Source organism: Lygodium microphyllum, chromosome 23 (assembly GCF_053477565.2).
Source record: "Lygodium microphyllum isolate KBCC chromosome 23, Lygodium_microphyllum_v1.1.10, whole genome shotgun sequence".
NCBI lineage: Eukaryota > Viridiplantae > Streptophyta > Polypodiopsida > Schizaeales > Lygodiaceae > Lygodium > Lygodium microphyllum.
Window position 1 is genome coordinate 24,345,596 of NC_141157.1, and position 20,605 is coordinate 24,366,200.

A 20,605-nucleotide genomic window follows, 5' to 3' on the forward strand; every position below is an offset into this window, starting at 1 on the left:
CCATGTAAATATGCATGGTGGAGTTGATGACTAGAGGGAAGCTATTGAAGATTTGAGGAGTATGCAATGTGGTTAGTGTAAACTTAACCTAAAAGAGGTTGGCGACTACTTTGCTAAGTCATGCTCCTTTTGGTGCTCATCCTGCATCTTATAGTGATTATCACTATGTAATTGCCACTTCTAGTATGTGTGATGATGAACATGTTTCATTTCATGAGACATAAACTTCATAAAATAAGATGGGCGCAACATAAGTAGACTATGATATACTAGTAAAAAGTGACACATGATACTTTACTAATTTACCTCTTAGCAAAAAGGTTTTGATACTACACGGGGTTAAATCCAAAAGGCAAACCAGATGATAGCATTGATTGCTACAATGCAAGGCTTGTTGCAAAAGGTCCTACTTAATAGAATGGCATTGACTTTCATGAGATATTTTTTCCTACTTGCCATATGATTACTATTTGTAGTATTTTTGTATTAGTAGCTTTTCATGGATGGAATGTACAATAGTTGGACACAAAGGCTAGATTTTTGGATGATGACCCACATAAGGAGGTGTTTACATCACAACCTTGTGGTTTGTTACAAAAAGGGCAACAAAACAAGGTGCGGGGGTAAAAGAGAACATTATATGACTTGAATTGAGATCTTGATACTTGGTAAGCAAAGAAGTACATTCACTTGATGCCACATGGTTGTTGGCTTATATATTTATGAGATACTACTCACTAAACCAAATGAGAAATGTTGACCATGTTTGATGTTGAATTGAACTTGGTCTTTGAGATGGCTCAATGCATCAATACTTGAGCATATAGTTCTATAATGTGATGATGGAGGTATTGCTTGTTGTAAACAAAGTATATTTATGAAATATTCCTCACTGAACCAAATGAGAACTGTTGAAGATGTTTGATGTTGAATTGAACTTGGTCTTTGAGATGTCAAATTTGGGCTCAATGCATCAATACTTGAGCATGTAGTTCTATAATGTGACGATGGAGGTATTCCTTGTTGTAAGCAAAGTATATTGAGACATTGTTGTGTAGATTTGTACATGTGGATTGCAACCTCTTTCTACATAGATACAAGTTTACACTTGAGCATTTGTGATTTAGTATATCTTTTTCCCCTATGCATGTATATGCCTAATTAGGAATATTTTATGTCTTTTGTGCTTGCAACACTTGGTAATACCAATCTTGTTTGATATATGATGTTGAGCTTCTTATTCTTGTTGTATGCACATCTACATTCTTATTCTTGAATCCTGAGTCTTACCCTATTACAAGAGGCTATTTACTTTTATTGCTAAATCACTTGTGTGTGTGTGTGTGTTGCTTTTTTGTATCATCATTCTAGTTACAAAATGTTGCTCAAAGGGTAGATTGAGGTAGAGGCCAACTCCATTGGGGCAACCAATCTCGTGTCCTAGATGCCCCACTTTTTAATATATAATTTGTGTGTTTTTGACATGCAATGAGTGGTATTCCACATATGATATCACTCAAATATATGACCTAGAGTAATTTATAGGTAGACATGCTTTATTACACATCTTTCCTCTCTCCATCCACCATTGTGAGTTGAGTGTAAGAGAGATCCCCATTTAGTGCAAGCAACCATTGCAATTTTGTCCTACATTGTTGGCTAGTTTGCATGATATGAGTGAATTTAGGCTTACTTTGCCCTACTTAGATATTGCACTTTACTCACTAATTAGATAGGTAGCCATAATTGAGGATATTAAATATATCCAATAAAAACCATTTGCTAGATTAGAAGCCCTTATCAATCATAATTGTTAGCATCATAAAGCTTATGCTTAACTAGAACAAAAAAGCTAGTAGAAAATGTTTAGCTAAAAGATACTATGATGTAACATAGATCCTTCAAAGGTGGGTCGTGCATGAACTTCTATAGGGACCTTGGACCTACAAAAGTGTTATCTCATAATATCATGTAGCCCAACAACATTATCAACTCTTTCAACAAGTTATATTTCTTTTGAGTCTCCTTTGGAGGATGTTTTGGCACTTGTTCTAAAGGATAAAGCCTTAATTGAGATACTATTATCAAGGAGTTCTCCACCATGTATGCAAATGACTTGAAGATCTCCATCATGTAGATTTTTCAAGAAGAGTGGAATGGGTATAAGCCAAATGATAAATAATTGGGAATACTTGTCTTTTGCATAAGGTCCTATCCTTCATTGATTTATATTAGTGGTGGCTTAGCTAAAATATTTACGAAATGTGCAATGAATATGCTAAAATATACAATATATTGCCAATATTCTTAATGTTGTGGCATTCATTATGATAAGACTTCAAGTTGTAAGGTGGTCATTGTTCAATGAGGTACAGTCAAGCTTCTGCAACCTATCAACTTTGGACTTGAAATATCGGACATCATTTATATAATTTGTAATATGGTTGCTTGAATCATGTTGAATAATGGGACTTGTGATTCCATTGCCCTAACCTATGCTTTGCAACAAGGATTTTGCTCAACTTGTTATTAGTCATTGTTGTTGCTCATCATATGCTTCTCTATTGGACATACCAACACTTGATCTAGTTATGAGCTTGCAATTTCAAGTTGGAGGCCAAATAGTGGGGCAAGCTTTGGCTAATGATTTGGTTATGTTTCTACATATGCATAATGCATAATGTGAAGAAAGCTATGGATGCATGGAAATTGTTTGATTTGGCTTCATGTTAGTATGTTAATATGGAGAAATTAGCCCCACATCATCACTAGATGCTACAAATATCCCTTGGAGCTTCATGGAGATTCCAAGGCTTTGTTGGACTTGATTTCAAGGAGAAATAATGATAATTTGTTATTCTCAAGGTTGGCCATTGCATGTTCATTTGAAAATAGCTAAAGTCATCATGTTCATTTCTCTTATCTTTATTGCAAATGGTTAAAACAATCCCTTGGAGCACTCATGCAATCCATCTAGATCATGTTCTCGAAAGAAAAGGGTAGCAAAAGGAGTCACGCTTGGGTTCCTTGGAATCATCTCAATACTTCTAAGAAGTTAGCTAGGGCCTCTCTATTGGTACATACGTTAGAACTTCTTGCATGGGTAATATTCCAAATGACTCAAAAGGTTTTTGCTTGAGAAGGGTGGATTAATCCCTAAGAACCAATAGCTTACCTATTTCGTGGTCGGATGTCATTTACATTGGCTTTGCATAATGGCCGAATGGCCTCATGTACGCTTTGATTTTTTCCAATACCAAATATTATGAGACGTGCGGGTGTCACACATTCCACTCACAAGCAAGCACACTTGAGAAAGTACCATACCTGAAGAAGATATTGCAATGAATACACATTGAATGGCAATAGCAGAGTATACAACAGGGAACTTGCTTGACTTGAGCAAGCACATGAGAAAGTATTGCTCAGGATACATTGAACCACACCGGAAAATGATATTCCAAGGAATACACATTTAATAGCAATAGCAAAGTATACGACCGCAGACTTGCTTAGCTTTGAGAATAGGTTTCAAGGCAGCAAGCATCTAATTCTGGTATTGTGTAAGGGATTATATATGATACTTATTAATGTTTAAGGCCATGGTAAAGAGGTTGTCACAGACCTCTACATCTTGTGTTTTTTGTGGCTTAAATGAGGGTACTCCTGACTTTGAGAACTACCATTAATGTGAGGTCATAGTAAAGAGGTTATCGTAGCCCTCTAGAAGTTTAGTGTTGTGATTTTAATGACAGCAAATGCCAGGACAAAAGCTTTGGAAGTTAGACTACAGAGTACTTTGCATTTTTCAAACGAGCAAGTTTTCAGACAATTTTAGTCATGGATCAGCTGATCCATGCTATACCTCTCCCAAATTCTGTAAAAAATGCCAGAGCTGAGTCCTCATATTCTCAACCCACAAGAATTGCAAGACAGCTTTTGGTTGGGGGATCAACAGACTAGCTCCAGAAAGTTCAAATGGATTAACTCGCTGCTGGGATGCCATCAAATATCATTCTCCCTTGCAGACGTCTAAATGATTACATATGCATTTTTCTTTCCAGCACCTCTTTCAAACTGAGGTTGTTCCTCCAAGGACTTGTGCTTTCACTTCAATTTTCCAAATCTTGCAGGTACCAGGACTGCTTCTGTGATTCATTGACACTTTGCAAGCTAGAATTTCAACTTGTAACATAGAAGTTAATCACCTGATTGGGAGTGAGCTCAGATTACCTGCACTACAGACACTAAAAAGGGCTGATTCTGTGAGCAAATTGTAGACACACTTCTGGAACCATTCTTCGTCGTGCATCACTTGAAGCATCTTGGGAATGCATTCTATGCTCTCCATACAGAATGAGGAGAATGTCTGTCAAAACTGGATCGTATCCACCTCGCATAGGATCCTGTTTCAAAAGATGAAGCTAGGCTTAATAAAATTAACTTGGCTTTGATTGTTGTAGATAAATTGACTCAGCTTTGATTGCTTTGCATCAAGACAACATGATAAGAATAAAGGATATTGGCACAGCACAATCAGGATGTACCTGTAGAAACAAGTCCGTATGTGTTTTCCCTTCATAAATCTTAGCTGTCGCTTGTACACCGACTGATGTCAAAGCTTCCGCAAAAGATGTGCTGTTACCACAATAACTTGGAAATAAACATCTGTTTCCATAGTAAATTACTATGAGCAATACAAAAGGTAATTATAAGAGAGATCAGCCACAGTCTTGATATACCTGGAATTGCATGGAATAGAAGAATCACAATCCCCATGAAAAAGATAGACTGGAGGAAGCAGGAAACGAGCATTTGCACCCAAGCTTTGCAAGCGTAGTTCTGGGGAGTACCGTAGAAGAGATCCTTCTCCCTCCATAATACTGTCGAGTCATTCAAAACATAACTATTCTCCATGTTTCCTTCACAAATAAAAAGAAAGTGATGACCTGGCAAAGTAACTTACCCAAAAAATAATCTCTGGTAGAATCCCCTCCTGCGAAAATGGTCCATCAGATTGAGAAGATTATATCTGACATAGGTGACATATCGCACAAACTTAGAATTTTCAAGAAAAACATTGACAAGGTTATACTCAGAATATCTTAAGAGGATTAGATTGACATCAACTCTTTCCATTAACATGGTGCCTTTAGTCATCCCCTTCCAGGATTTAGCTCAGTTCACTTAACCTCCTCAAACATGTTATAAAAGGTGAGGTACAGTGTTGACTACTTTGTTTCATCCAACAAAAGTGGTGTCCCCACAGCTTGAAAGACATTGCGGGGGCTAGTAAATGCCATTACATTACTTACCCTCCTGAAAGACCAATATAAGCTTGAAATTGAGAAGCCTTCCAAGCCAAGGATGTATCGTTTCCCGCGTTCTCTTGATTTGCTATTTCCACATCTCCTCTGTCCATTTCCTTTTTTGCTTGTTCTATTAACACACAAGCAGCTATATGTGCTCCAGCTGATTGCCCAACAAGAAATAGTCTGTTAACAGGTGACAATGATCAAACTGAGAGCCAGCAAACTAATCACTATGCCTTGGAAGAAAGATCTACAAGATTCCACATTACCTGTTCAAATCACCACCATAGCTTGCAATATTGTTACAAATAAAGGAAATCGCTTGAGAGACATCCTCCACCATATCACCAATGGTTCCTCCAGGATAGTTTCTGCACCACGCCAGGTTTTTGAACTTTTAGGCCCAAAAGATACATGTTTCACACGTACCTTCAGGCATCCATTGAATGTACTTATCATGGAACATTCTGAACTTGCCTGTAGTCTATGCAGGCAACAATTACATCTTCGTCTACTAGTTGTAGCCCTAAAAGTGAACCCCAGGCTTTGTACCTGCATTTCAACACATGCATGTCCAAGAGTTGGTTTGAACTGCAGACCTCTGTTCAGTGACATAAGATTTTAAAATGCCCGTTGTGCATAAGTGCTTCTTTAAGTCCTAGTGATGAAATAAGGATATCAGACCAACTAACTCTGCGTCATCTCATGCAAGTTCATTTGAACATGATCAGACCTAATCATTCTTTTACTACAAATATTTCCACTCCATGATGTTGCATTCAGTAAAAACAGGAATCCAGTCACTGGACCCTGGTCCTGGTGCAAAAGACTCCTGCCCTCACATTGTGGTGTTGCAATTATCCGAAGCCAATCGATTGTGAATCTCTATTTCCAGAGATAAGGTGGTATAGCCAATCCAAAATCATCCAAAAGAGACAAAAATGTTTTCAAAACATCACACAAAGGATCCATTCTAGGCTTTTACTACTATGATTACTCGCAATGAGTACAGACCTGTAGCCTGAATCAGCTGCTATTTGTTGTAAAAGAGGCTTAGAAAGGGGCAGGAGATAGAAGAAGTTACAATGACAGTTGCAGGAATGCAAACCTGTAGCCTGGAGTACAGTGCTATTTATTTTGAAAGTCCAAACAAGAGGGTTGGAAAAGGTCCATAGTCAGTGTGATTTGGATTCCTCTCATCTTAATAAGTTTGAAGTACATCATGAATCGGGAGCTGCCAAGTAGAACATGGGGACCAGGGTTGAGGTGAGTGCATCAACCCTCAAGCTGCCTTCTTGGAAAGAACACTTTAAGCCTTGGGGTCATTACAAATGCGAGCAGCTTTGCCATTGGTGCAGTGCACGAGTGATCGGGTCGCCCAATGCTACATGACACACAAGTTAAACACATACAAGGCTTGAGCATAATTATTGTGTCTGACAACGAATTGCTGGCGGCGATCAAATATTCAAGCAATGGAAGCTTTTGCTCAAATCTCATCCATTTTCTCTCTCAGCCTTCATTTTCAAATAAATGTGCACTTGCTCCTCAGCATTCTCAGGGCAATGCTCTTCATGTTTGCATTGTAATGACATGAGCTCTATTGCTCGCCTTTTGTGTCAGGTTGCTGCTACCACCTCTGTTAAAAGTGCAATACACAACAAGATTAATGAAAGACAGAATGCACATCAACTGTAAATGTGAAATGCAAAAATAGACAGATGGGCGAATCTGGAAGCACAGTGAATGACTGTGGCCACACCCCCTAGTTTTATAGGCAAAGAATGGGACAACCTATTTTGGGTCCAAGTTATACATCTGCACTTCCAAGGAGACCCTCTTCATAGGCATTCTCTGGTTATACAGCCGATCAAGATGCAGCCATATCTATCACACACCGATCATATGCTTGATATGAGCAATGATGGCAGGTGTACATAAGAGGAAGAGAAACAAGTGAATCCGAGCATTGAACTTGTCCTAGTGCAGCTAGGCCATCTCCAAGTGCAAACTCTTAGTGTGAAAGGATTCTAGACTGCAGGACAAGCGGACGATCAATGGCTTAAGTCACAAGCTCCACTAGATCATAAGATACCCTCCATTATCTCTCACCAAATGCTATAGTTTTCTCTATCAAGTTTCTGATCCTAGGGTAGAGCTGGTAAAACTGGGACTTCAAGTCTGGTGAGTGATGATGGAGGCTATCTTGGAGTCCTTTGATCTCATCTGAGTGCAGCCCTTCCACTCACACTTGTGCAATGCAACCTTCGTGCCATGCTGAATCCTCCTCTTCAAGTCTGTCTGCACTTGACCAGCCACAAACCTGCTCTGATACCAATACTGTGTCAAAGTGCTGCATTGTGCTCGGACTGAATGAATGTGCTGAATGCAGAGAAGAGAGAGAAAGAAGAGACACGCTGAGAAAGAGAGCAGAACACTGAAATGCTGATTAAGAGACAAAATCTTAGTACAAGGCTGTGTATGCATCAACAGCCACTAGACCTCAACCCGCATACACCACGATGGAAAAGGGCAGCCTGACCATGGACCTTGAATAGGCCAGGGAGGAGAGCAGCAGTCAGCATGTCCAGATCAGGCCTACTGGGACAGACCCTGTCTGCTGCCACATGGCAGGCCTGCATGACCTGCCCTGTCCACCTGTGCAAAAGGGGCCCTGATCACTTCTGCCTGGTGCCTACTTGTGTGTACCCTGCTGCCTGCGCCTGATTGGTGTCTGGCTGTGTGTGGTGTCCTGCCTTGCCCACCTACCCCCCCTACCTAGTCCAGGAGGTGCCCACGCTAACACTTCAGAGGGAATCGGCTCTCACTTAGCTCTGACCTAGCTAATCTTTTGATCACAAGCTCTGACTTTGCTGCTATTTCCTATCTAAAGGCATAGTCATGCTCTACTTTTGAGATGATCAAATTCAGTCTTCTCTCATCTTTCTTGGGTGCGGAGGTTGTCCAACATTCTGAGGGTATTTTGTGTTCACAAAAAAAGTATGCCCTTCAATAAGTGGATCACTATTGTCCTCCAAATATAGGGCCAATGGCCACACCACTTGAACCTATTGTAAAGCTAACGAGAAACACCAATGCACCACCCTTTGACACCCGTTACCTCCAATGAGCACACCTAACGTTCGTTACTGAGTAACTATTAAAATTTACCAATTCTATCCAGTGCACCACCCTTCAATGAGCACACCTAATGTTCGTTAGTGAGTAACTATTAAAATTTACCAATTCTATGGGTAGTACCCAATATTTTAGTTAGTTGGGATTTAGGGTGAACACAACTACACTAACAAGTTGTGTCACCACTTCTAGAGTTAGCTAACTTGAGTTATGGGTTTGGTCTACCTTAGACCTAAGGTTGTACTTTCATTCTATCACTCGGTTCAGCAAGCACAATCTATCATTTTCAGCTCACATTGTCTACTACCTCTCTCTCTCCATTTCCAACAATTGGTATTAGAGCTAGAAACATGGGTTCCATCTCTCCACCGCTTAGCTAGTGCCACCCATGTGAAGTCCACTCAGTTGACAAAGAAAAAGGAGCTATTTTGGAGGGAGGAGTTGTGAGAGTGCGCAACAGAAGAAGGAACTCGAACGCAAAGAAAGAGAGAATCTGCAAGAGGAGAAGAAAAAAATCTGCATTGGACAAGGAACAAATGCTGACTATAGGACTAATTAGTCCTTGCACAGAGCCCACAACGTCAGTGAGAGCACCAAATCAGGCTGATGAAGACGGCAACATCGAAGATGAAGGAAGATGACGAAGTCGGAGTGTGCACTTGCCAAGGAAGAAACGAAGATGATGATGTGAATGACTCCCAAGTGGGGAATCGCTATAAATAGCAACAAAACGCCTAAATTGGCTGACTGTAATCTGGAAATGCCATAAATAGTGGCCAACCAACAGTTAATGCTGGTTGTGGCACAACAAATGCCTAAAAAATTCCAAATGGCCACCAAAAAATCCGATTGGTAAGGACAATGTTCGACAAGTGTAGACAGCCTGGGAAATGTAGAAATTGCCCATGGAAAACACATTGGAATCCAACAAACAAAAGAAATGCACCTAGACAACCACTCTAGAATAAGTAGCCTCCCCCATCAAATCACATGACGAACTTGTCAAAGCTCCAAAAGTCTTCATTTGGCTTAGATCGAGGCTAACACCTCCTCTTAGATCCTAGATGCGGCGGAAGGCCAAGGAGGAAATGGATCCTAGGGTGGCAAGAGGAATGCCAATCTCGAGGAAGTTCATCGATGAAGAAGCTTCTCACGATCTTGGGAAACCTCCTCTGAAACACTAGGGGCCAAGAAATCCACAACCACATCACCGAGATTGTCCCTCGTTGAAAGGAATAGGGGATACGAAGGAACTACCGGAGGAGAGGGTAGGGGATGGGAAGGAACCTATGGAAAAGATGGTACACAAGCGGAAATGGGTGTAGCAATAGAGAACTGCCTTAAAGGACCTTGCATAAGAGAAGGGGAATGGAGCTTGTAAAGCTCACTCTCCTGCCAACCTGTTGCGATAACAAGCCCTGTAGAAAAATACTTAATACTAATGACTTGCTCAGTGAAGACAACTCGGGTACCAAGCCTAGTAAGGCCATAAACTGAGAGGAGTGAAAAGGCCAAGTCCAGAATATAAAGGGCTTGTGGAAGGCAGCTCAATGCATAGTCGGAAAATAAAAGCAAAGTGCCAACACCACAAATAGGCACCAAAACAATGTCACCCACAACGATAGAACTCTTTGAAGGGCGTAGATCCTACAACAAATCACCTCATGGAGTCATACGACTAGAAGCTCCACTATCAACCAGCTACCAAGAAGATGAGGCAACCACCGAAGAAGGCCAGGTCAACAATATGAAGGAACATTGACTCATGGGTAACCGCTGGAGTAGAGGTAGAAAGCTCGGACGTTTTAGCTCCATCCTTCGCTCTTGAACAAAGGTGAGGGTACTTCTTCCAACATTTCTCCTTTGAATGTGTCCCCTTCCCATAGTATGGGCATTTGAGCTTTTCTAATTTAGAGTTAAAGCTTGAAGTTCGAAGAACTCTCCTATCTTTTAGCATTTGATTTCCCTTTCTTTTTCTTCCCCCCTCCTAAATCTACAACAAAAGCTTTGGTGGAGGTGGATCCAATGGCTACCCTCTTTGGCGCGCTTGTCATGCTCCAAAATAAGTGGAGCAAGCTTCTCCAATAGAAGCTTCTCATAGGTCCTTGATGTAAGAAGGCTAGTATAGAAGACATCAAACTGGGGAGATGGTAGTTGAGTCAAAAGAATCATAGCCATATCCTCGGAAGAGATCATCTTGCCAAGGGATGCAAGCTCATTCCTCGTGTCCTCCAACTTGTTGATATGATCCTTCATGGAAGAAAAATCATCAACAACCAGCATCCGTAATTTCTTCTCGAGAGTAATTCGATGGGCAAATGTCTTCTGATGGTACAAAGAAGTAAGCTTTGTCCACATTTCCATTGCTTTTCACAACCTGTACACATGCACTAGGACAGAAGCTTATAAGCTTATAAAGAGAAAATATCAAGCTCTAGAGTTGAGTCGATCCCATAAGGCGCACAATCTATCGATGTTCCAACTATGGGATCCTCCACGAAACGGGGAATAGGGTGGGTAAGAAACTCCCAAAGATCAAAGGTATCAAGGATACACTCCACCTTACATGACTAGTGTGAGTAGTTTGAACCATCAAGTCGGTCCTCTTTGGGTAAAAAAAGGAATATGCGCACTTGTATAGAGGGTGCCATGAAAGACAAACATATAGAGGCTAGCAAAACAGGCCTTCTCTGAAACATGGAGAGAACGGGGAGGAGAGGGTTCCCGAACAAACGGGCTAGGTGACCTCCATTCATCACATGAACTAGCACGAAAAACTCTCTATCTTTCAAAGGGAGGGACAGAGACCTTATCCTTTGAGTCAGCAAAGAATTGGTGATAAGATATCTTTAATATCTTGCAAGAGAAACACCCACAAAAACTGCATTTAGAGGACATAGGTCCTCAAGCAGTGGAAAGCAACTACAAGATCTTGAAGGATTTGATGTAGATGGTTTGCTTGGAGAAAAATAACTATCCCCTTCACACAAAAAAAGGCTGCATTTGCTGAAAACGATGATGCAAAAACCTGTCACGTGCTAATCTGGTCAGCCACTTGTACTGCCCAAGTTTGCGTTTGCTGATGTAGACAATAGCTAGCAGCAAAATGCAGGAAAAGAGGGGAGAAAACAAGCCTCCTACAATGAAACTAGCAGTGTGACAACAAAATGCAAATTTGGGGTGTTTGGAGCAATTTGGGATGGTTGCCTACACTCTGGAGTGGTCACCTCAGCAATATCCACACTGCTCTGTGTCCTTTCTTTTGGCAATAATACCATGTGAGAGTACGCAATGAAAGAAGAAACTTGGACACAGAGGAAGAGAGAGACAATCCACAAGAGAAGAAGAAAAGAAACACGCATTGAACAAGGAACAAATGCTGAATACAGGAGGACTGATTAGTCCCTGCATGCAGCCCACAGTATTAGTAAGGGCACTAGATCAGGCTGATGATGACAGCAGCACTGAAGACAGAGGAAGATGATGGAGTCGGAGTGTGCACCTGCCAAGGAAGGAACGAAGATGATGATGTGAATGATTGCCAAGTGGGGAATGGCTATAAATAGCCACAAAACCCCTAAACTAGCAGACTGAAATCTGGAAATGCCATAAATGCTGGCTGACCAGCATTTAATGCTGGTATGGCACAATGAATACCTTAAAAATGCCAAACGGCCACCAAAAAATCTGATTGGCGAGGACAATGTTCGATAGGTGCGGATAGCCTAGGAAATGCAAGAACTACCTATGGAAAACACACTGGAACCCGACAAACAAGAGAAATGCACCTTGATAGCCACTCTAGAATGAGTACCCTCCCCCATCAAAATACATGACAGACTTGTTAGAGCTCTAAAAGTCCTTGTCCGACTTAGACTAAGGCTCACAGGCAAGAGATAAAAAGGCACGACAAACATGACTACTAACAAGAGCTGTTGTTTTGATAGAGAAGTTTTGGAAGAGTTGCCCTTGTTGTTTTCAGCCTACATGCAATTCTGTATGCTGTCTTGTATGCAACTTTGCACACATAGACTCTCTCAACCTTGCTCATGATATTCTCAGCCCTCCTCGCCATTTTCTCAATGTTGCCTCTTGTTTTTTGCAGATCTAGAAAAAAAAAAAGTAAAAACCTTAATTTTCTTAATTTAGGGGTTTTCGAAAAGTTTTACAATTTCTCATCCATCTTGCTCATCTCACCCTCAATTTCTCACACTTTGTGCCAATAAATTTGAGTATTTTTGATGGACTTTCCCAATTTCTAAACTTTCTTGAAATTTCTTCGAGAAAATTTCGAGCCTTAGGCCGATTCAAGCTTCTATGCATGAATCTCCACTAGACTACCAACATTGCACAATTTCTTTGACATTGGTGCAACAAATTTGGGGCTTTTGTGATTCCTGCATCCAACACGCGTCCCAAGGTACCTTGGAGTTGCTGGTTGATGTCAACACGCATCCCAATGCGATGCTCCATCAAATTTTCAGACTGCAAGTATAAATCTCTGAAATTTCTCAAAATTTCTTCATTGAGATTTGGGGCTTTTGCATGGCACGTATCTCAAAGCACTGTGGACAGATGCTGGAACAACATTATTTTGTGGTTTAGGTAACATTGGATAGAGAAATTGTAGTAAATCCGAAAATTGCAAAAAAATAGAAAATTTCACCATTAAGTTGCTAATTTATTGTTGAGCATGTATACCAAGGCATATGCAGTTGTAGAACACTAAACTGTTGCAAGTTGCAGTTTGGGTGCTGTTTATGCAGTTTGGGCACATTTTTCAAGAAGAGAGACAAATTTGACAATTTTGCGCTTGCTCCATGTTGGAAATTTGCCACTCAATGGAGTACACTTCACACTTCAGCTTGGAAGTGTCTGGCTGCTGAGTTTGTACATAAATTGCAGCAATGTCAAATCACGAAACCCAAGATCACAGCAATATTTTGGGAGTCCTCACACAAGAGGACAAACTAGATGGCAGCAATTATGACAAGCAATCTTCTCGTTGCAAAGGATCTCTCGAATTATGTTACAGGTGATTTACCAAGACCGGGTGAGGTTGCTCCTCAAACACCTCGGCATGGTGCTAGAGGACAGCCAGCTGCTCCTGCTATTGCTCCAGTTGCTGCCCCTACTCCTTTAGTAGATTAAAGGAGACGGGACTTGAAAGATACATAGGCTTTGTCACTAATTGTCTTGTCAATGAAGAGTGCCATCATACCTCATATATGCTCACGCAAGTCCTTCAAAGCAGCTTGGGATATTTTGGAGTGCATATTTGCAGCTTGTAATGAAGCTAGAATCTTCTACTTATGGAGAGAACTAGCTAATGCACATATGGATGAGGGTGACAGCATGACTGATCACCTCACACACTTGCAGGATACCCTATGAGTAGTTGTTGAACATTGATGAGGAAATGGTGAATGCCACTTTGAACTCACTCCTTGGTTTCCACACCTCACTAAAATTATCATTGAGGGGGGCAACAACCTCTTACTTTTGTGGAGTTGGAAGGTCTCTTGTTACAAGAGGAATAGACTCCGCAGAAAGTCGCTATGAGGTCAAGGGATGCTGCCATGCTCTTTAAGTATAAGGGCAAGTGCAAAGCGAAGCAATTTGTTAAAAATCAGCAAAAGGCTGATTTGGGACAGCAATCAAACAAGGCTACCCAAGACTCAGAAAAAAGGGGAAAATGCCACTACTGTAAGAAACTAGGGCATTACATTGATGAGTGTAGGAAAAGGTTGGCCAAGGAGAAGAAAAAGGACTCTAGTTTGGTTGTTCAAGAGACATCTGCCACTCAGTCTTCAAATGGGGATGCTACAGCCAACTTTATAGAGGAGGACTATGCTTTCTTGACATGCATTGGCACATCCAAGGCTGATAGTGCATTTAATGTTATTGAGACGCAACACACTTCGTATTTTAACAGTGGAGCATCCAAACACATCACTTCACGTAAGTGTTTGTTCACATCTTTGCATTCAGTCTCACGATGCTCCAAAGGTGTCAAATAGTAGATGCTTTGTCTACTTTGGATACCCCACCTCTCCATGCTTGTGAGGGTTGTTTTCTTGGGTAAATGCACAAATTTGCTTTCAAGAAGGATGATATAGCACGTGCTATTCGAAAATTGCAACTCATAGACTTTGATGTGTGTGGTTCTATGAGAACTAGAGCAGTTGGTGGTCATTTGTATTTTGTTACATTTAGGAATGACTACTTTAGGTACACTTGGGTGTATGGTTTGAAGGCAAAATGAGGTCTAAAGGCACAAACTTGACGCATGGATAGAGAAAGGGAGTATATGTCTGGTGCATTTGAGACATTTTTGCTTTAGCATGGCATTACGCATCAAGCTGTTGTGAGGATGACACCTCAATTAAATGGATAGACTAAAAGAAAAAATTGCACACTCATGGAGATGACCAAATGCATGCTTAAGAGCAAAGACTGGCACACAAGTTTTGGTTAGAGGATCTTCATTGCACAAATCATGTTTTGAATCATGCATCTACAAAGGCACTAAAGACTGTTGCATCATTTGAGCCTTGGCATAGCAAGAAACCGAAGGTTGATTACTGTGAGTGTTTGGATGCATAGCTTATGCGCATGTACCAAAGGAGCTTCTTAGCAAGCTCGATAACAAGGCCATAAAATGCATTTTTATTGGATATAGTTCAGAAAATAAAGGCTATTGTTTGTATGATCCATGCATGAAGAAAGTGTTTGTCAGTAGGGATATGATCTTTGCTGAAAATACAGCCTTTTCACATGATCAATTTGAAATGCCAACCACCTATGACTTAGGTGATGTATTTGAAGGCATCCTACCACTTTCTTTGGGGTCCAAGCATGCTGAAAATGGTTGGACAGATTTATTAGTAATTACAACAAGTTGTTGTTGCACCATATGCTTCCAAACAGTAGGGTTTTGATGATGGTTTGCCTCCAATATTGGAATTTGGAACATGCAATACAACAAGCAAGGGCTGCTGTAAATGCAACCAAAACAGTCCCAAGATGGCTATTACAAACTCTCCAAGAGAGTAAAATGGATGCTCCTTTACCCTAATGCACTAGAAGGGCTGCTAGCCATGCAACACACACTATAGGGGGGGACACATTCGGCTGATTTTTTGGAAGTAGACGATTCTTGTGACAAGTATGCATTTATGAGCTCATTGTTAGATGATGATGAGCCTACTTCCTTTGAAGAAGCCCAATAGAATGTACATTGGATGGAGGCCATGCAAGAAGAATGTGCTTCTATTGCCACCATTCATACATGGGATCTTGTTGAGTTGCCCCATGGCAAGAAAGCCATTGGAACCAAATGGGCCTAAAAACTAAAGTGGAAGGCTGATGGTACTATAGATAGGTACAAAGCACATTTGGTAGCCAAGGGATATGCACAAAAAAGGGCCATTGATTATGAGGAGACCTTTGCTCCTACATGCCATAGGAGTATAATTAAATGTATTATTGCAATGGCTACAAATTATGGATGGTAGGTACATCATTTTGATATCAAGACAGCATTCTTGAATGGTGACCTACATGAGGATGTTTATGTGTCACAACCTCCAAGGTTTGTGGTGAAAGGCAAAGAGCACATGGTTTGTAGGTTGCATAAAACTCTTTATATTTTAAAGCAAGCTCCTTGTGCATGGTATGCTAAGATTGATGCTTATTTGGCCAGCATTGGGTTCACAAATAGTCCAATTGCACTCACTCTCTACACTAAGAATGAAGGGGGGAACCTACTGGTTATCATTCTATATGTAGATGATATGTTGCTCACTAGACTAAAAGAGCATAAAATTGCAGATTTCAAGGCTGAACTGAAACATACTTTTGCTATGTTAGATATCGGCTATTTACACTACTATTTGGGGATTCAAAATCAGCATGGCATCATCATGTTGCAATCGCAATATGTGGATACGCTTTTGCATAGGTTTAATATGCAAGATTGCAAGCCTATGCGTGCTCCTATGGAGCTAGCACTCAAGCTGTCCATGCATGATGGTGAAGAGATGTTTGATGTTGCAATTTATAGTGGCTACATCGTCTTGTGAGGTTGAGTACAAGGCAGCTTTCACTGCAACAATGGAATGTGTATAGCTACGTAGATTGTTGACTGATCTACAGATTTCTTTGGAGGGGTCCTACACACATTCTTTTTGATAGTCAAAGTGCTATTGCAATGGTTGAGGTACATTACCATTATGTCAGAGAGATGCTATACAAGAGAGATTAGTTTGATGTATGTCCCTAAGCAGGAAAATGTTGCACACATTTTCACCAAAGCACTTTCTCGTGAGAAGTTTGAGGCTTTTCCAAAGTCCCTGAACTTACTACCATTTGGTGATCGATCTTCCTATACTTTTACCACATTGGCACTACAAGGAGGTGCTAGAATTTACCAATTCCATGGGTAGTGCCTATTGAGCTAAAATAAGTATTACATGCTGAATTAGTCTCTTGAACAGTCCAAAAAATACTTGATTAATGAAAAACCCTAAGCATTACATGCTGAATCAGCCTCTTGAACAGCCCCAAAAATGCTTGATTAATGAGACCCTAAAGTAGGGAGCGGTTCAAGAGAGTTCAAATGGGGAGAGGTTCGAGGTCTCGAAACTTTCTATAAATAGGCAAGTTGCCCTCCATTTAGCACAATCTCATTTTTGCAAGTTTCAGGTGATCTAGCTTTGCTGCCCACACCCTATTTGCGGAGGACATCTTAGCCAAGGCTGCCTATCACAGTCTACATCCATCCATTTGGCACTTGTTTCCAGCCCTCTCCACACAATCTCTACCCTTGATTTTTGTGAAAAGCCAAGGAGACCTTTCCTTGACTTTGCATCCAAGTGTTGGGTACTCTTGAGTCTTGACTTACCACTATGTAGTTGGCAATAGGACCTATTGCATCGATTTAGATCATGAGCTCCAAAACTTTAAAGTTACTGACTGAGATGACTTGAAAGTCAAGTTGGCTTAGTATCGGTGCCTTCTAGCCGAGTTCTCTACCATGGGGACTCCTAAGTCCTCACATGATTAGGTCACATTGTTTCTTAACCAAAAGCTAAGGAAATACTTCCATTTTATGCAACAAGTGATCTCATAACTCACTATGCTCACAGTCTATGAATTTGAGTATCAGCTACTGCATTACAATCGACTATTTGATTAGTTTCATAGCTTGATCTCTACAAAGGGGGCTCTTGTTGCTCCTTTTCAAAGGGGCAGTAAGGAAGGGGTAAACAAAATCAAAACTCCAATCAAAATCAAACAAGCTAGCGAGATCCAAGGAAACTCCCAATCATCTCTAAAACCCATGTAGCAAAATGTACTGAAGAAAAATCCATATCGTCAAAATTGTTAGAAGACTGACCACTGTGACAACAAGTGTCAATCAAAGGCAAGAGGCACAACACCAAAATCCAAGACTCAAACCCCCGCTTCTTAGTCGGCAACCTCGAATAGGGGACGCAAGGTGGCGGCAACCCTTACCAAGGATAGTGGCGAGGTCCCCACGTTGACACTAGTCAACTATCATACTCACAACTGTTCTCAAAGCCAAAGGGCTTGTCTAACTAGTCTATAGAGATCCACATTGTCTCTGTAGAGATATTTGAGGATGCAAGTCTCGTCCACATCTGCGAGTTACCTCTTGGCCAAATAACTGTAGAGACCCACTCGTCACATTTAAGTACTTCAGCTACTCCTTGGAGTGTGGACAGTGAGGCTACTCATCATATGAACCCCATTGAGAAAATCTTCATTTTCCAAGCCTTTGTACCCAAGAGAGTTTGAGTTGGGAAAAACTCCTCAATTAAGATTCAGGCTCACGATTGCATCAATTTTGCCACTAACTAGGGCCCGGATTGCACTACATTGGATGTATACTATGTTCCCCAACTTGGGGTGAAGTTGTTATTTTTGAATATCTTTGTGTATTGGGACGAGTGGTCTTCTTTATAGCGATCACAATCGAGGTTCTTGACTCTCACACTCCTTTAGTGATTGCTCATAGTCAGGCATAGTGTGGTGGCTTATACCACATGATAGAGTTTCTTTTCGAGACAACAATCAAGGGCTCTTAGTTCCACCACTTTCAAGCTTTAGCCATTGTACTAGAGTCTACGAGCACTAAGTATCATTAGCATTTTTGCTTAGGACGTCTCAAATATGGCTCTCCTTAGTAGTTGTCACGTTGTTGGATGATTGAGGGCCTTCTATGACTAACGCTATCTCGAGATATCTATAAAGTATATGAACTGGGGAAACAACACCATACCCCATTCCCTCAGTAATCTACATACAAAGCTGAGGCACCTCTTAGATTAATTCATGCTAATCTTTGTGGTCCAACATCCATTGCCACCTTAAACGGTGCAATGTATTTCTTTTTTATAGTGGATAATCATTCTAGATCCGTGTGGGTGTACTTTCTTAAGCATAAGACCGACACATTTACACATTTTTCTACTTGGATGCTACTCGTTCATAGCTAGAGCATTTGTCATGTCGGATGCATGAGTAGTAGTAGTTGCAAGTTTTACCTTCCATGACTTTTCCAAGTTTCTACAAGAGCATGGCATCTCTTGATAGCTTACCTCTACCAACTCCCCCTCTCAAAATGGAGTTGTAGAGCGTAGGAACCGTACCATCATGAACATAGCATGCTCTATGTTGTTCGCAGTAGAGCTCTTGGAATGCCTTTGGGCCAAGGTTATTAACACTTTAATATATATCCTCAACTGATGTTTGCCTGTGGTTGTCCTTGAGAGGACTCCATATGAGACATTTTTTGGCTCTCGGCCTATCATTTCCCACTTTAGAGTCTTTGGGAGTCTTGTGTACACACACATCCCTTGATGATAAGATAGGAAAGCCCACTCCCCGATATCATCTCTTGGATTTTGTAGGTTACTCCTCTGTAGTAGCAAAGGCCTATCATTTCTTCGATCCTTGGACAAACAAGGTGATCATTGGGAGAGATGTAGTTTTTTATAAGAGGGCTATTCTGTAGTCTTTTGCACCGGACTCCATGTTGTTTTCTCAAATTATTCCATCGGAGATGGTGCATTTTGAGCTAGGTCTATTGCCTACTCTTGACCTTCCCGCAAATTCTTTAGCTCCTAGTCTCTCTTCACGAGACTCATTGTCACGAGGATGTGAAATATTATTGCTTAGCTTAGCATTTGATTAAAAGTTAATTAAACATACTAATGTCACTTGCACATGTGAGGTGCAAGTTAATTATTTAACATTGTGGACCCAAGGCCCTGATATATCAATTGGTGCCAAAGATAAAAGTTGTAATAAGTTATACCTGACAAGTACTAGGTGGTATCTCATGTCAGATTTGAATATATACCAATTTATTGGCTACTAATGTCAATGGTGACATTAGAGACTAGGCTAAAATTAATTAATTAATGCTAGTCTAAGGATCAAAGCTTTGTGTCATTGCTTACAGTTGATTATGTAGCACATTCTAAACTGGAATAGTTGGTAAGGCTCTCTTCAACAATAGCAATAGTAAGAGGCCATGGAAAAGGAGCTAGAGAGTCTTCACTGAAATGAGACTTGAACCTTGGTGGATCATCCAAGTCACAAGAAAGTCATCAAGTCGAAGTGATTTTTTAAGACCAAGCTAAAGGCTGATGGGACTTTAGATAAGTACAAGATTTCCTTGTAGTGCAAGGGTTTCGATAAAAGCAAGGCATTGACTATGGAGAGACCTTTGCTTGTATTGTGTGGTTGATTTCTTTCCATTTGTTAAATGCTAGCCACTCACCAAACGGTTGGTTGATCTATCATATGGACGTCAAACGTACCTTTCTAATCAATTATCTAAAGGAGGAAGTTTGTGAGAAGCAACCACCAAGATTTTCTTCTGTTGACTGGAAGATAAGGTCTTTCACTTGCAGAAAGCTCTTTATGGATTGACACAAGCACCGCGGTCTTCGTTCCAAAGGATAGATGAGTTTCTTCAAACTCATAGATATCATTCTACCATTTTGATCTGAACTTATATGTCAGTATCACTTTAGAGGAGGTCAATTATATCTTGTTGTACGTAGACAACTTACTTATCACTAGCTTAGGTTCTGTTGCCATAACAAAAATTAAGGCCAAAC

At 40.7% G+C, this 20,605-nt stretch overlaps 1 protein-coding gene across 2 annotated transcripts in view; it reads right to left on the reverse strand.

Moving 5' to 3' along the window:
• Positions 1-3,328: 3,328 nt before the first annotated feature.
• Positions 3,329-20,605, reverse strand: part of LOC148015977 (isoprenylcysteine alpha-carbonyl methylesterase ICME-like) — a 46,573-nt gene continuing 29,296 nt past the window's right edge. The window contains exons 5-11 of one of the 2 annotated variants that reach the window (XM_087664789.1): positions 5,790-5,864; positions 5,582-5,683; positions 5,316-5,495; positions 4,967-4,996; positions 4,743-4,883; positions 4,548-4,638; positions 3,329-4,406 (exon numbers count right to left, since the gene is read on the reverse strand). In XM_087664789.1, coding sequence (XP_087520915.1) covers positions 4,248-4,406; positions 4,548-4,638; positions 4,743-4,883; positions 4,967-4,996; positions 5,316-5,495; positions 5,582-5,683; positions 5,790-5,864 — 778 coding nt within the window. In that variant the 3' untranslated portion in view covers positions 3,329-4,247. Of the gene's footprint in view, positions 4,407-4,547; positions 4,639-4,742; positions 4,884-4,966; positions 5,033-5,315; positions 5,496-5,581; positions 5,684-5,789; positions 5,865-20,605 lie in introns of both variants that reach the window. The other variant, XM_087664788.1, reaches the window with a different exon arrangement.